The following is a 13625-nucleotide window of genomic DNA, read 5'->3' on the forward strand; positions in this document are numbered from 1 at the left end:
TGTCTTTAATCTCAGTTTAATGATTTATTGAATTAGCAGGAAGTACACATAGTTTATGTTCAGAATGATAAAGCACAAGAAGCAAACCTACTGTTTACCTGAAACATATACAGTCATTTTAAATGTATTTGAAGTGTAAAACAACAGTAATTGATTGACAGCGGCTATTGAATGATATTACACCCCTATTCTACACATCATTGTTTGACAAATTAATTATGTGAAAGCTTGTGTAGAGGACATGACTCGGTCATGATTGGTTGCTCATAGTCATGTGATGAGGTAGCCCTGCCTGCAACTTCAAAATCAGTGTCAGCTCTCGGCCCGAAAGGGAATTTCCTCTTTGTCTAATTAAAACGTTGGCTTCTCCTGCGCGAGACTCTGGTTCAGATCACTATCTTCGTGTGTGTGAATGTGTTTGTATGTGTTTCTCTCCTAGAATTGTACTCAACTACAGCTATCAAATCAAACCAGTCTTCAGAACATCATTAACATACAGTAGAGTTCATTAATCAGCAGTGCAGAGAAAGTACCTATGAGAAGCCTATTTCTCACAGATCCATTGTTGTGAAAAGGTACAATCATAATCCCTCCATACTCCTTGACCTGACGATATGTAATAGATTTCCCCACAGTTCTGGTACGTACCACCACCAGGCTCTCCACTCCACCAATACCTGTAGTAGAACAACACATAGTTAGACTGACCTCTATTTCAGAACCTAGAGTATGAACAACACAGAATCAGTCCTACTTCTTCCACTGTGGTCAGTGTTATTATAGATCAGTAGTCTCTTACCTTGAGGTGGTCAGTGTTATTAGATCAATAGTTTCTTACCTTGGGGTGGTCAGTGTTATTATAGATCAGTAGTCTCTTACCTTGGGGTGGTCAGTGTTATTATAGAGCAGTAGTCTCTTACCTTGGGGTGGTCAGTGTTATTATAGAGCAGTAGTCTCTTACCTTGGGGTGGTCAGTGTTATTATAGAGCAGTAGTCTCTTACCTTGGGGTGGTCAGTGTTATTATAGAGCAGTAGTCTCTTACCTTGGGGTGGTCAGTGTTATTATAGAGCAGTAGTCTCTTACCTTGGGGTGGTCAGTGTTATTATAGAGCAGTAGTCTCTTACCTTGGGGTGGTCAGTGTTATTATAGAGCAGTAGTCTCTTACCTTGGGGTGGTCAGTGGGGTGCCGTCCACCCATTTCCAGGTCCCCTCAGTAACAGAGTCAGTCAGACCAATCCAGGCATAACTGTCTGGTTCAAACCCATTGATGAATGTCTGTTGAGGAACAGAAAAAACATTGGTACAGTTTAACTCATTTATGTTTTATTCAACCGGGCAAATCAGCTGAGAACAAATTCTTATTTACAATGACGGCCTACACCGGTCAAACCCAGACGACGCTGGGCCAATTGTGCGCCGCCCTATGGGACTCCCATTCACGGCTGGTTGTGATACAGCCTGGATTCGAACCAGAGTGTCTAGTGAGATGCAGTGCTAGATACATGTCTGTCTCTCACCTGTTCCTCTTCACTGTTAATGATCACCAGATCTGCTCCTCTCTCCAGACAGTCCTGTCTACTCTCCTCCCAGGATTTCTCCTCAGTAGAGAGGTAGTAACAGCTGCAGCCAAACCTTCTCCATCCTTCAGGACAGGACCCTAGAAGTTTCACATTTACCATATGTGTTACTTGAATGACATTTACTATGACTTTGACACTCAAATGTTATTTAAAATAAAAAGAACATGGCCTCCCGGGTGGCGCAGTGGTTAAGGGCGCTGTACTGCAGTGCCAGCTGTGTCACCAGAGACTCTGGGTTCGCGCCCAGGCTCTGTCCTTGCGGAGATGGTGCAAAATCCATCAACACGGTCGGTCCCTGGGATTGGGCTGGCCAACACGATTCGGTTTGCTTGGAAGGAAAAGGAGTTGGAGCCTTTAGGACGGGAAACTTTTGGAAGGACTATATTGATGGGGATTCTAAAGCTGACAGTGAAGGACGTGTTTTGTTTCCAAGGCAACTCGTTGGAGGGAGCATACGACGTGGCACTACATACAGAGGAGAAACACGATGATATCCTGAGAAGGGCAAGAGCAGTGGGAGGTGAGAGGCCGATGAGCCACTATGAAATAACAAGCCTGGCGAGGAACAACTTTAGGGTTGTAACTGTCAACATTTACAACCCTTACGTTAAGGACGAAGAGGTGAGGGCCTTTCTGGGGAGATACATGGATAACGTCTCCTCAGCAAGGCACCTCAAAGACTCCCTTGGGTTTTGGAATGGGAGGAGAGGCTTCCAGGCCCTCCTCAGGGAGGACCCAAAGGGACATGGTGGCTACCTCCATCCTCCTGCTATGTTCTCCCTGGGGGCTGACAGGGGGACGTTGTTTTATGCACGTCAGCCTCCATTTTGCAGGCGTTGTATGGCCTATGGCCACATCTTCGCCTCGTGCAGCGCAAGAAAATGCAGATTTTGTGGATCTGGGGAGCACAAGGCGAAGGATTGTGACAAGCCTAAGGCGTGCCACGGGTGTGGCTCGTTAGCACACCTGTGGTGGGGGTGCCCGGCTTGTCAGAGGTCATACGCGTCTGTGGCTGGGGGGGGAGCAGGAGCGGGGGAAGAAGAGGAGGGGAAGGAAGCACGCCTCATGACCAGAGTACAGGTCCAGAGGGGAGGGTCGCAAGGAAGGAGGAGGATCAAGAAGCGGCGGATGGAAGAGAGAAGGAAACAGAAGGCACGGGAGTAGGAGAACCAGGAAAAGCGGTGGAAGAAGGCAACCGAGTGGAGGAGCATGAGAGAGAAGAAAGCGAGGGAGGAGTGTTGGAGAAGGAGACGGTGGAAGAGCAAGTGGAGTGGGGGGAAAGTGCCCTGGTGGAAGAGATGAGGGGTATGGTGGAGGAACTGGCGGGGGGGGAGGGTGGTATCTCTCCACTGCCGCCATCACCAAAGAAGAGAATGAAGAGGAGGGTGCGATTGGCCGACAATGAGAGGGAGGGGATGGTCAAGAGAGTGATGGGGTGGGAGAAACCTCTGGGTTGCTGCTGGTTTCCCCAGGCCCTCAACTTATGTTGGGTGGGGTCGCACCTAACAAGACTCAGGACTGGGTACAGGAGGAGGTGGGGAGTTTTTTGTTTGGGGACTCAGCCTCCCCTATTTTTTTCCAAACCAGCTGCAGCACTGGGGAGGGGGAGGAGTGTGGGGGTAGACCCAGGGTGCAGGGCACTCTGGAGCCAAACACTATTCCTGCATCCTGGGTTGGTGAGATGGAGGAAGAGGGGGGGATGTCGGGAGTACGGATGGTGTTTTCACAGGTAGATATGGAGCAGGGGAGCATCGGGTGAGTTTCCTGTTTTTGTTTTTTTCTGTCTGGGTTTAGAATTTGAGTGTATTACATGATTTTATTATTTCATGGGGTCTAATTTTACTTTTGTTAGTTTAAATGTAAGGGGTTTAAGGGATTATGTTAAGAGGAGGGCGGTTTTTAGTTATTTGGAGGGTGTGGGGTTTGATTTTTGTTTTTTACAGGATGTTCACCTGAGGGATGGAGGGGATGTTAGTAGGTTTAAGAGGGAGTGGGACAAGGGGGAGTCGGTTTGGGGTATTGGGGGGGTGCACTCATCGGGGGTAGGGATTTTGTGTGGGCACAGGGAGGTAAAAGTGGAGGGTTCTTTTGTGGTGATGCAAGGGAGGGTTATAGGGGTGGATGTCACGATAAGGGATTGTAAATTTAGATTAGTGGTAGTGTATGGGCCACAGGTGGTGGCAGACAGGAGGGAGATGGTGGACTGTCTGACGCCCCTGTGTGTCACAAATAGGAAATTAGTGATAGGGGGGGATTTTAATACAGATTTAGGAATAGGGGGGATAGCAGTGCAGGCGCCATCACCGGGCTAATGACTTGCCATGGTCTGGTTGATGGTGGCCTGCACACTACTCCGAAAATGGCCGGTCCTACATGGCGCAACTCCAGGGGGGTTGAGCGGAGGCTCGACTATATTTTTGTACCCAGGTCTTTGGGTAAGTTGTCTGGGCGGCTGTTGCCTGTTTTCTTTTCGGATCACGACGGGGTGCTCCTGCAGGTGGGGTCGCCAGTCTGGTAGGGGGTACTGGAAGTTAGATCGGGATGTGCTGGAGGAGCAGGCTTTTGTTGACGGGTTTTTTGGTTTCTTTTGGAGGCTTGAAAGCCTCCGGTCCATGTGCGAGGGGGTGTTAGAGTGGTGGGAATTAGTTAAGGTGAGGATTAGGGCTTTTATAATAGGGTATTGCAAGAGGGAAAAAAGGGAGGAGAGGAGGGAGGTGGATCGTATCCAAAGGTTAATTGAACTCGAGTACGAGGCAGGCAACCTCGGCGGGTCGATTGACTGGGAGAGATCCGCAACCCTAAAGGCGCAGCTCAGGGAGTTGCAGGAGCAGAAGGCTCGAGCTTTCCTGGAGCGTGCGCATAGTGGCTTTCTAGAACACAATGAGACTTGTTCCGCTATGTTCTTTAAGTCGGTTAGGGCCAGACAGAGTAGGAAGGTAATGCATGGCGTTAGGGAAGAAAATGGTATAGTTAGAGAACCAGAGGATATGGTCAGGGTGACAACTGATCATTTCCAAGGTTTATTTAAGGAAAGGGAAATAGATGTAGAGCAGGGAAATGTGTTTTTAGAACACTTGTCCAGGCGGTTGCCAGGGGACATTAGAGAAGTGATGGAGGCCCAGATCTCACTAGAAGAGGTTGAGAGCGCTCTTAGGAGGATGGGAAAAGGGAAGGTGCCTGGGATGGATGGGCTGCCGGCTGAGTTTTATCTCAAGTCTTGGGGTATACTTGGACCAGTGGTCCTCGAAGTCTTGAAGGCCATCCTTGAGACGGGGGTCCCGGGGGGGATCAATGGCTGTTGGTGTGCTGTCACTTTTATATAAGAAGGGGGAAGTAACAGACCTTGGCAACTGGCTGCCGTTGACCATGCTGTGTGTAGATTACAAGCTACTTGCAAAGGTTTTAGCAGACCGGTTGCGCACAGCCCTTCCCTACGTCGTCCATGAGGATCAGACGTGCGGGGTAGAGGGCCGCTCTATTAGATGGAACCTACAGTTAATCAGGGACTCCATCGCTTGGGTTGAAGATAGAGGACTGCCTTTAATGGTAGCAGTGCTAGATCAGGCGAAAGCCTTTGATCACGTGAATAGATCCTTTTTATTCAGAGTGTTAGGTCGATTAGGATTTGGGGAGAAGTTCATAGGATGGATTCGTACATTATATGTCGGAGCGGGGTGCCGAATTAGTGTAAATAGTCACTTGGGTGACGTTTTTGACCTCTCGTCTGGGGTCAGGCAGGGGTGCCCACTCTCGGCTCTCCTCTTCGTTCTGTACATGGAGCCTCTGGGGGCTGCCATTAGGGCAGACACAGGGCTGGAAGGCTTGTTGATCCCTGGAAGTGGTGGGCTGCGTGTTAAGATGACGCAGTACGCCGACGACACTTCCTTGCTGCTGTGCAAGGACTCGTGCCTGACAAGGTCCCTTGCCATCTTTGGGGATTTAACCCGAGCGTCGGGAGCGGTTCTGAACCATGCAAAGTCTTCCGTCAAGTTTTTCGGAAGATGGCGCGGTAGAACGGATGTGCCCGGGGGGTTCTCTCTGTGAGGGGGCCCTGAGGATTCTCGGGGTCCATTTTGAGACCTCCGGCTCAGCGACGCTAAACTGGAACATGCGTATCGCAGTGGTACAGAGGAAGCTAGCAATGTGGAAGGCTAGGTATTTGTCTTTTATGGGCAAAGTCCTGGTCCTAAAGGTGGATGTGTTGCAGTCTCTTTTGTATTTGGGGTACATCTACCCATTGCCGGCTTGTCTGAGGAGGCCTCTAGTGAGGCTTGTGTTTCAGTTCATGTGGAGTGCAGGTGCGAGTGGGTCGCCAGGGCACGCATGCTCTGTCCCATCGTGGAGGGAGGTAGGGGGGTACCACATTTCCCCCTCAAGCTGGACGCAATTTTTGTTTCTTTCTTGTTAACGGAGCTTGCTCATCCAGTGATACACCCGTCCGGTTACCTCCTGCGGGTGTTCTTCTCGTATTGGGCGAGAAGCGTAATGGTGTGGTCTAACACGGGTCCTCGGGCGGAACAGCTGCCGTGGCACTTTGGTCATGCGGCCAAGTGGCTGCGTGCGCACCCTGAGGTTGAAGTTGCCCGAGTAGGTTTAGATCACAGGCACCTGTACGAGGAGGTCAGAAAGGCAGGGAGTCCGGCGCCTGTAGTGGGCATCTCGGAAGTGGTCTGGGAGGGAGTGCAGACGCGGGGTCTGGACAACAGGCTCAAGGACCTGAATTGGTTGAGCCTCCATAAGTGCTTGCCGGTACGTTCCATCATGTATCGGTATAGTTTGGTGCAATCCCCCACCTGTCCAAGATCCTCTTGTGGCAGGGAGGAGACTGAGCCATGTCTTTTTGGACTGTGCCTTTGCCGGAGTAGTATGGGCTAGAGGCACGGGTGTTGTTAGGTTTGGTAAGGGGGGATTTTGTGTTGACGTGGGCCAGGTTAGAGAGAGGTGTAGGGACAGCGAGAGGGACGGATAGGGACAGGTTTCTGCTCTGGCTTCTCATGAGTCTCTTTAAACGGGGGCTGTGGGAAGCCAGGCAGAACATGGTGAAGACAGGGAGAGATTGGGGGGTGGAAGGGATAGTGAGGAGGGTGGAAGGAGATTTGAGGGGGAGGATGAAGAGGGAGGAGAGGAAGTGGGGGCAGCATGCTGCTCGGGAGAGGTGGAAGGGGGGTTTAGGGCTGGGTGTCATTTAGATTTGTAAGGGGATAGATTAGGGACGGGGAGATAGGGAAAGGTAGTTTGTAGGGTGACGGGGAGGGAAGATGCTCCCCTGAGGTTTTGTTTGGGGTTTTTGTTTAGTTAAATTAAAATACCATTATTGGAGTATGTATGAAAATTATGAGTTGTAAAGAATGAATGGTATTGAAGGTAATAAATGATTTTTTATAAAAAAAATAAAAAAATAGGGCTGTTTTCGGTTTTTCACGTTTCTTGTTTTTGTATATTGTTCTATTTTCATCTTTAATAAAGATGTATCTAAATAACCACGCTGAGTTTTGGTCCGCCTCTCCTTCAACAGAAGAATCCCGTGACAGAATCACCCACCACAACAGGACCAAGCGGCGTGGTGACAGTCAGCGGAAGCAGGAGAAGCAACAGAGGCAGCAGGAGAAGCAGCAGCAGCAGCAGTGGGAGAGGCAGCACTATTTGGAGAAATGGACTTGGGAGGAGATCCTAGACGGGAAAGGACCCTGGGCAGAGCCGGGGGAATATTGCCGCCCCAAAGCCGAGCTGGAGGCAGCGAAAGCAGAGAGGCGGCATTATGAGGAGCTAGCACGGCAGAGCGGATGGAAGCCCGAGAGTCAGCCCCAAAAAGTTCTTGGGGGGGCACACAGGAAGTGTGGCGAAGCCAGGTAGGAGACCTGCGCCAACTTCCTGTGCTTACCGGGGGGTGAGAGAGACAGGGCAGGCACCGTGTTATGCTGTGGAGCGCACGGTGTCCCCAGTGCGGGTGCATAGTCCTGTGCGGTACATACCAGCTCCGCGTATCGGCCAGGCTAGAGTGGGCATCGAGCCAAGTGCCATGAAGCCGGCTCTACGCATCTGGTCTCCAGTGCGTCTCCTTGGGCCGGCTTGCATGGCACCAGCCTTGTGCATGGTGTCCCCGGTTCGCCTGCATAGCCCAGTGCGGGCTATTCCACCTCGCCGCACTGGCAGGGCGACCGGGAGCATTCAACCAGGTAAGGTTGGGCAGGCTCGGTGCTCAAGAGCTCCAGTGCGCCTGCACGGTCCTGTCTATCCGGTACCACCTCCACGCACCAGCCCTCGGGTGGCAGCCCCCCGCACCAGGCTGTGTCTCCGTCTCGTCCCTACTGGTGCTCCCGCCTGTCCGGCACCGCCGGAGCCTCCCTCCTCTCCGATGCCGCCGGAGTCTCCCGCCTGTCCGGCGCCGCCGGAGCCTCCCTCCTCTCCAGCACCGCTGGAGTCTCGTCTGCCCGGCGCCGCCTGAGCTACCCGTCTGCCCAGCGCCATCAGAGTCTCCCGTCTGCCCAGCGCCAACAGTGCCGCCAGTCTGCCCAGCGCCGCCAGTCTGCAAGGAGCCGCCAGTGCCGCCAGTCTGCCTGGAGCCGCCAGTCTGCCTGGAGCCGCCAGTCTGCCTGGAGCCGCCAGTCTGCCTGGAGCCGCCAGTCTGCCTGGAGCCGCCAGTCTGCCTGGAGCCGCCAGTCTGCCTGGAGCCGCCAGTCAGCCATGATCCGCCAGTGCCGCCAGTCAGCCAGGATCCGCCAGAGCCGCCAGTCAGCCAGGATCTGCCAGAGTTGTCAGTCTGTCCCGAGCTGCCCCTCTGTCCCGAGCTGCCCCTCTGTCCCGAGCTGCCCCTCTGTCCCGAGCTGCCCCTCTGTCCCGAGCTGCCCCTCTGTCCCGAGCTGCCCCTCAGTCCAGTGGGTTCATTTAGAAGGGTCACCGTGGTTAGGAGGCCACGGAAGCGGACAATGGGGCGGACTAAGACTATGGTGAAGTGGGGGCCACGTCCAGCACCAGAGCCGCCACCGCGGACAGATGCCCACCCAGACACTCCCCAATAGGTCCAGGTTTTGCGGCCGGAGTCCACACCTTGGGGGGGGGGTACTGGTTCACCCTGACCATAGTTTGCTTTGTATGTTCTGTTTTGTTTGGTCAGGGTGTGATCTGAGTGGGCATTCTATGTTGGATGTCTTGTTTGTCTGTTTCTGTGTTTGGGCCTGATATGGTTCTCAATCAGGGGCAGGTGTTAGTCATTGTCTCTGATTGGGAGCCATATTTAGGTAGCCTGTTTTGTGTTGGGTTTTGTGGGTGATTGTTCCTGTCTTTGTGTTTGTTACACCAGATAGGTCTGTTTTCGGTTTTTCACGTTTCTTCTTTTTGTATATTGTTCTATTTTCATCTTTATTAAAGATGTATCTAAATAACCACGCTGAGTTTTGGTCCGCCTCTCCTTCAACAGAAGAATCCCGTGACAGAAATAAAAAAATGTAGGCCCTAATGTATGGATTTCACATGACTGGGAATACAGATATGCATCTGTTGGGCACAGATATCTTAAATAAAAGGTAGGGGTGTGGATCAGACAACCATCATTTGTCTCCTTCATAGAGTTGATCAGGCTGTTGATTGTGGCCTGTGGAATGTTGTCCCACTCCACTTCAATGCCTGTGCAAAGTTGCTGGATATTGGCGGGAACTGGAACACACTGTCGTACATGTCAATCCAGAGCATCACAGACATGCTCAATGGGTGACATGTCTGGTGACTATTCAGGACATGGAAGAACTGGGACATTTTCATCTTCCAGGAAATGTGTACAGATCCTTGCTACATGCAGAAGAGCTTCCCGGAGACGATTTCTAACAGTTTGTGCAGAAATTCATCGATTGTGCAAACCTTCAGTTTCATCAGCTGTCCGGGTGGCAGGTGAAGGAGTCAGATGTGGAGGTCCTGAGCTGGCGTGGTTACACGTGGTCTGGGGTTGTGAGGCCGGGTGGACGTACTGACCAATTCTCTAAAACAACGTTGGAGGCGGCTTACGGTAGAGAAATGAACATTCAATTATCTGGCAACAGCTCTGGTCGACATTCTTGTAGTTGCCATGCCAATTGCATGATCCCTCAACTTGAGACATCTGTGTTGTGGACAAAACTGCACAATTTAGTGTGTCCTTTTATTGTCCCCAGCACAAGTTGCACCTGTGTAATTATGATGCTGTTTAATCAGCTTCTTGATATGCCACACCTTTCAGGTGGATGGATCATCTTGGCAAAGGAGAAATGCTCACTAACAGAGATTAAAACAAATCTGAGCATTTGATAGAAACTGGCTTTTTGTGTGTATGGAGCATTTCTGGTATCTTTTATTTCTGCTCATGAAACATGAGACCAACACATGTTGTGTTTATATTTTTGTTCAGTGTATCTGACATTTACACGTTAAACATAACTTTTACAACTATTATTTATTCACACATTCAATAAGTAGCTTTGCATGAGCCTTGGCTTATGAGGGGCCAGAACATCTCATATGATCTAGTCTCCTGTTTCTGTAGAGGCAGCTTGATGTACAAGTAACAACTTCCAATGTATCTGACATCTCTAGTCTCTTCTAGAATTACTAATTAAAAACTGGGTCAATGTATTTCATTACACTTCAGATCCCCACAGTTTCTACACAGATCAGAAAATGTCCCTTCAGTTGTGATGCACCTTACATGTCGAACAGTTTTTAACTGTTAATTGTGATTGTTTTCTTAAGGTGTATATGTCTTGTGTCTAAGTAGTTGTGCATGTATGTGTTTTATTTCTTTGTATTGAAAACAGGGCTCTACTGCAAATGAGACATTGGTCCTAGTTGATCCTGTTTAAATAAAATTAAAATGTAAGTACACCCGCTGGACACTAGTCTATCGTAGGACCTCCGCTTTATCTCCTTTATGCTGAGTGCCAAGCAGACACTCATCGGGTAACATTTTACAGCCTTTCATATGACTCGGTCGGGGATCGAACTCTCAATACTTCCAATCTCAGGGCGAACACTAACCACAAGGTCACTGGTGAATTATAAAAAATGTCCAACAACAATTTATCTAACTTCCTTGACTGACAAACCTAAATCTGAGGGTGTTCGAGGTATGTAGTTCTGATTAACTCTGATCTCCTGTGGCATGTGTTGAGCACTACGGCAAAACACAGTTCCTGTCATTTGTTACTGTTCCTAATGGCCACGGCTAGCGCTGACAATACTTCTTGAATTTGCTTGGGTGTGAAATAACAGGTCAACTACCGAAACTGTGTGGGGGGGCTGTCCTTACCATTGATCTTCCAGTTCAGCATTTCTTTCTCCTTCTGTAGCTGGTCACGCTCCATAGTTGTAGTGTTCAGACTCTTCATCAACTCATCTATTTCAGTGGTCCTGGTATTTAGACTATTCTGTAACTGGTCTCTCTCGGTGGTCCTGGTATTTAGACTATTCTGTAGCTGGTCTCTCTCTGTGGTCCTGGTATTTAGACTATTCTGTAGCTGGTCTCTCTCTGTGGTCCTGGTATTTAGACTATTCTGTAACTGGTCTCTCTCTGTGGTCCTGGTATTTAGACTATTCTGTAACTGGTCTCTCTCTGTGGTCCTTGTATTTAGACTATTCTGTAGCTGGTCTCTCTCTTTAGTCAGGGTGTTGTAAATTGTCTGTAGCTGGTCTCTCTCTGCAGCTGCATCTGTAAAAGGGAAAACTCAATCAAAATGTGTAACTGTCACAACATTGACTACAAATGTTTTAGTAAAAAACAATGTTCACTTACAGGAATCCCGCAGGCCCATGATCACAGCCAGTAGAACAAACACTGCAGCAACTGTGGAGGGTCTCTTCCACCACTGAAAATGTTCTGAATAACAAGTTATTAAAGTCAGATAATTGGTCATGTGTTTTACTTGTATGATCGATGCTTTAGAACAGGATCTGGCACCTTTCAGTTTTGGACTGATGCATTCCAGAACCTATTTGGCTGGATCCGCTACCTCTCATGGCATTAAAAATAGTTACAATTTGCAGTGTAAAAAAAGTATAATTAAAGCAATCAAAGTTATTTTGAGTTTTCTCCTCGTCAATTCTCCTGCCCCCTAAAACAAATGCAATGTGAAAGCTCGCACCTGAAAAAGGGCACTGTAGGTAGAGGCAGGTAGCCTCAATATTAACGGGCACTGTAGTTAGGGGTAAGGTAGAGGCAGGCAGCCTCGAGGTTACAGTGTTGTGCCAATAACCGAAAGTTGCAGGTTTGAATACCGGAGCGGACAAGGTGAAAAATATGTTGTGCCCTTGAACAAGGCACTTCATCCTAATTGCTCCAGGAGCGTTGTACGTTGGAGACATTGTGATCGTTGTCAAGAAGTCACACCCTTCCCACTGGAGTTAGAAGTTCAGAGTGAGAAAGTATAGACTATATAGAAATAATTACGCTAAAATTATCAATGAAATTATGAGGATTTCTATACTCTTGAACAGGAGGAAAAGTAGAATAGTAGTCAAAGAAAATGTACCTTTACATCCCATGCTGACACATACATTATGATTACTAAAGTATTTATTCATTTATTTCACCTCTATTTAACCAGGTAGGCTAGTGGAGAACAAGTTCTCATTTGCAACTGCAACCTGGCCAAGATAAAGCATAGCAGTTCGACACATACAACAACCCAGAGTGACACATGGAATAAACAAAACATACAGTCAATAATACAGTAGGAAAAAAAGTATATACTGAGTGCAAATGAGGTATGATAAGGGAGTTAAGGCAATAAATAGGCCATGGTGGCGAAGTAATTACAATATGGCAATTAAACACTGGAATGGTAGATGTGCAAAAGATGGACGTGCAAGTAGAAATACTGGGGTACAAAGGAGCAAGAAAAGCAAATAAATACAGTATGGGGATGAGGTAGTTGGATGGGCTTTTTACAGATGGGCTATGTCCAGGTGCAGTGATCTGAGAGCTGCTCTGGCAACTGGTGCTTAAATCTAGTGAGGGAGATAGGAGTCTCCAGCTTCAGTGATTTTTGCAGTTTGCTCCAGTCATTGGCAGCCGAGAACTGGAAGGAAAGGTGACCAAAGGAGGAATTGGCTTTGGGGGTGACCAGTGAAATATACCTTCTGGAGCGCGTGTTACGAGTGGGTGCTGCTATGGTGACCAGCGAGCTGAGATAAGGCGGGGCATTACCTAGCAAAGACGTGTAGATAACCTGTAGCCAGTGGGTTTGGTGACGAGTATGAAGCGAGGGCCAGCCAACGAGAGCGTATAGGTCGCAGTGGTGGGTAGTGTATAGGGCTTTGGTGACAAAACGGATGGCACTATGATAGACTGCATGCAATTTGTGGAGTAGAGTGTTGGAGGCTATTTTATAGATGACATAGCCGAAGTCGAGGATTGGTAGGATGGTCAGTTTTACGAGGGTATGTTAGGCAGCATGAGTGAAGGATGCTTTGTTGCGAATTAGGAAGCCGATTCTAGATTTCATTTTGAATTGGAGATGCTTAATGTGGGTCTGGAAGGAGAGTTTACAGTCTATCCTGACACCTAGGTATTTGTAGTTATCCACGTATTCTAAGTCAGAGCAATCCAGTGATGCTGGATGGGCGGGCAGGTGCGGGCAATGATCGGTTGAAGAGCATGCATTTAGTTTTACTTGCATTTAAGAGCAGTTGGAGGCCATGGAAGGAGAGTTGTATGGCATTGAAGCTCGTCTGGAGGTTAGTTAACACAGTGTCCAAAGAGGGGCAAAAAGTATACAGAATGGTGTCGTCTGTGTAGAGGTGGATCAGATAATCACCAGCAGAAAGAGCGACATCATTGATGTAGACAGAGAAGAGAGTCGGCCTGAGAATTGAACCCTGTGGCACCCCCATAGAGACTGCCAGAGGTCCGGACAACAGGCCCTCCGATTTGACACACTGAACTCTATCAGAGAAGTAGTTGGTGAACCAGGCGAGGCAATCATTTGAGAAACCAAGGCTGTTGAGTCTGCCAATAAGAATGTGGTGATTGACAGAGTCGAAAGCTTTGGCCAGGTCGATGAACACGGCTGCACAGTAAT

The 13625-nt window shown here is 48.9% G+C and overlaps 1 protein-coding gene across 4 annotated transcripts in view; it reads right to left on the reverse strand.

The window, feature by feature from the left end:
* LOC121845294 (fibronectin-like) overlaps positions 1-13625 on the reverse strand; it is a 35697-nt gene continuing 22072 nt past the window's right edge. For 3 of the 4 annotated variants that reach the window (XM_042316369.1, XM_042316366.1, XM_042316367.1), the window contains 5 exons: positions 11339-11422; positions 10856-11254; positions 1519-1658; positions 1167-1276; positions 1-677 (listed from right to left, as the gene is read on the reverse strand). In XM_042316369.1, the coding sequence (XP_042172303.1) occupies positions 545-677; positions 1167-1276; positions 1519-1658; positions 10856-11254; positions 11339-11422 (866 nt within the window). In that variant the 3' untranslated portion in view covers positions 1-544. The remainder of the gene's footprint in view (positions 678-1166; positions 1277-1518; positions 1659-10855; positions 11255-11338; positions 11423-13625) is intronic. The other variant, XM_042316368.1, reaches the window with a different exon arrangement.

Source organism: Oncorhynchus tshawytscha, unplaced genomic scaffold (genome assembly GCF_018296145.1).
Source record: "Oncorhynchus tshawytscha isolate Ot180627B unplaced genomic scaffold, Otsh_v2.0 Un_contig_3182_pilon_pilon, whole genome shotgun sequence".
NCBI classification, from domain to species: Eukaryota; Metazoa; Chordata; class Actinopteri; order Salmoniformes; family Salmonidae; genus Oncorhynchus; species Oncorhynchus tshawytscha.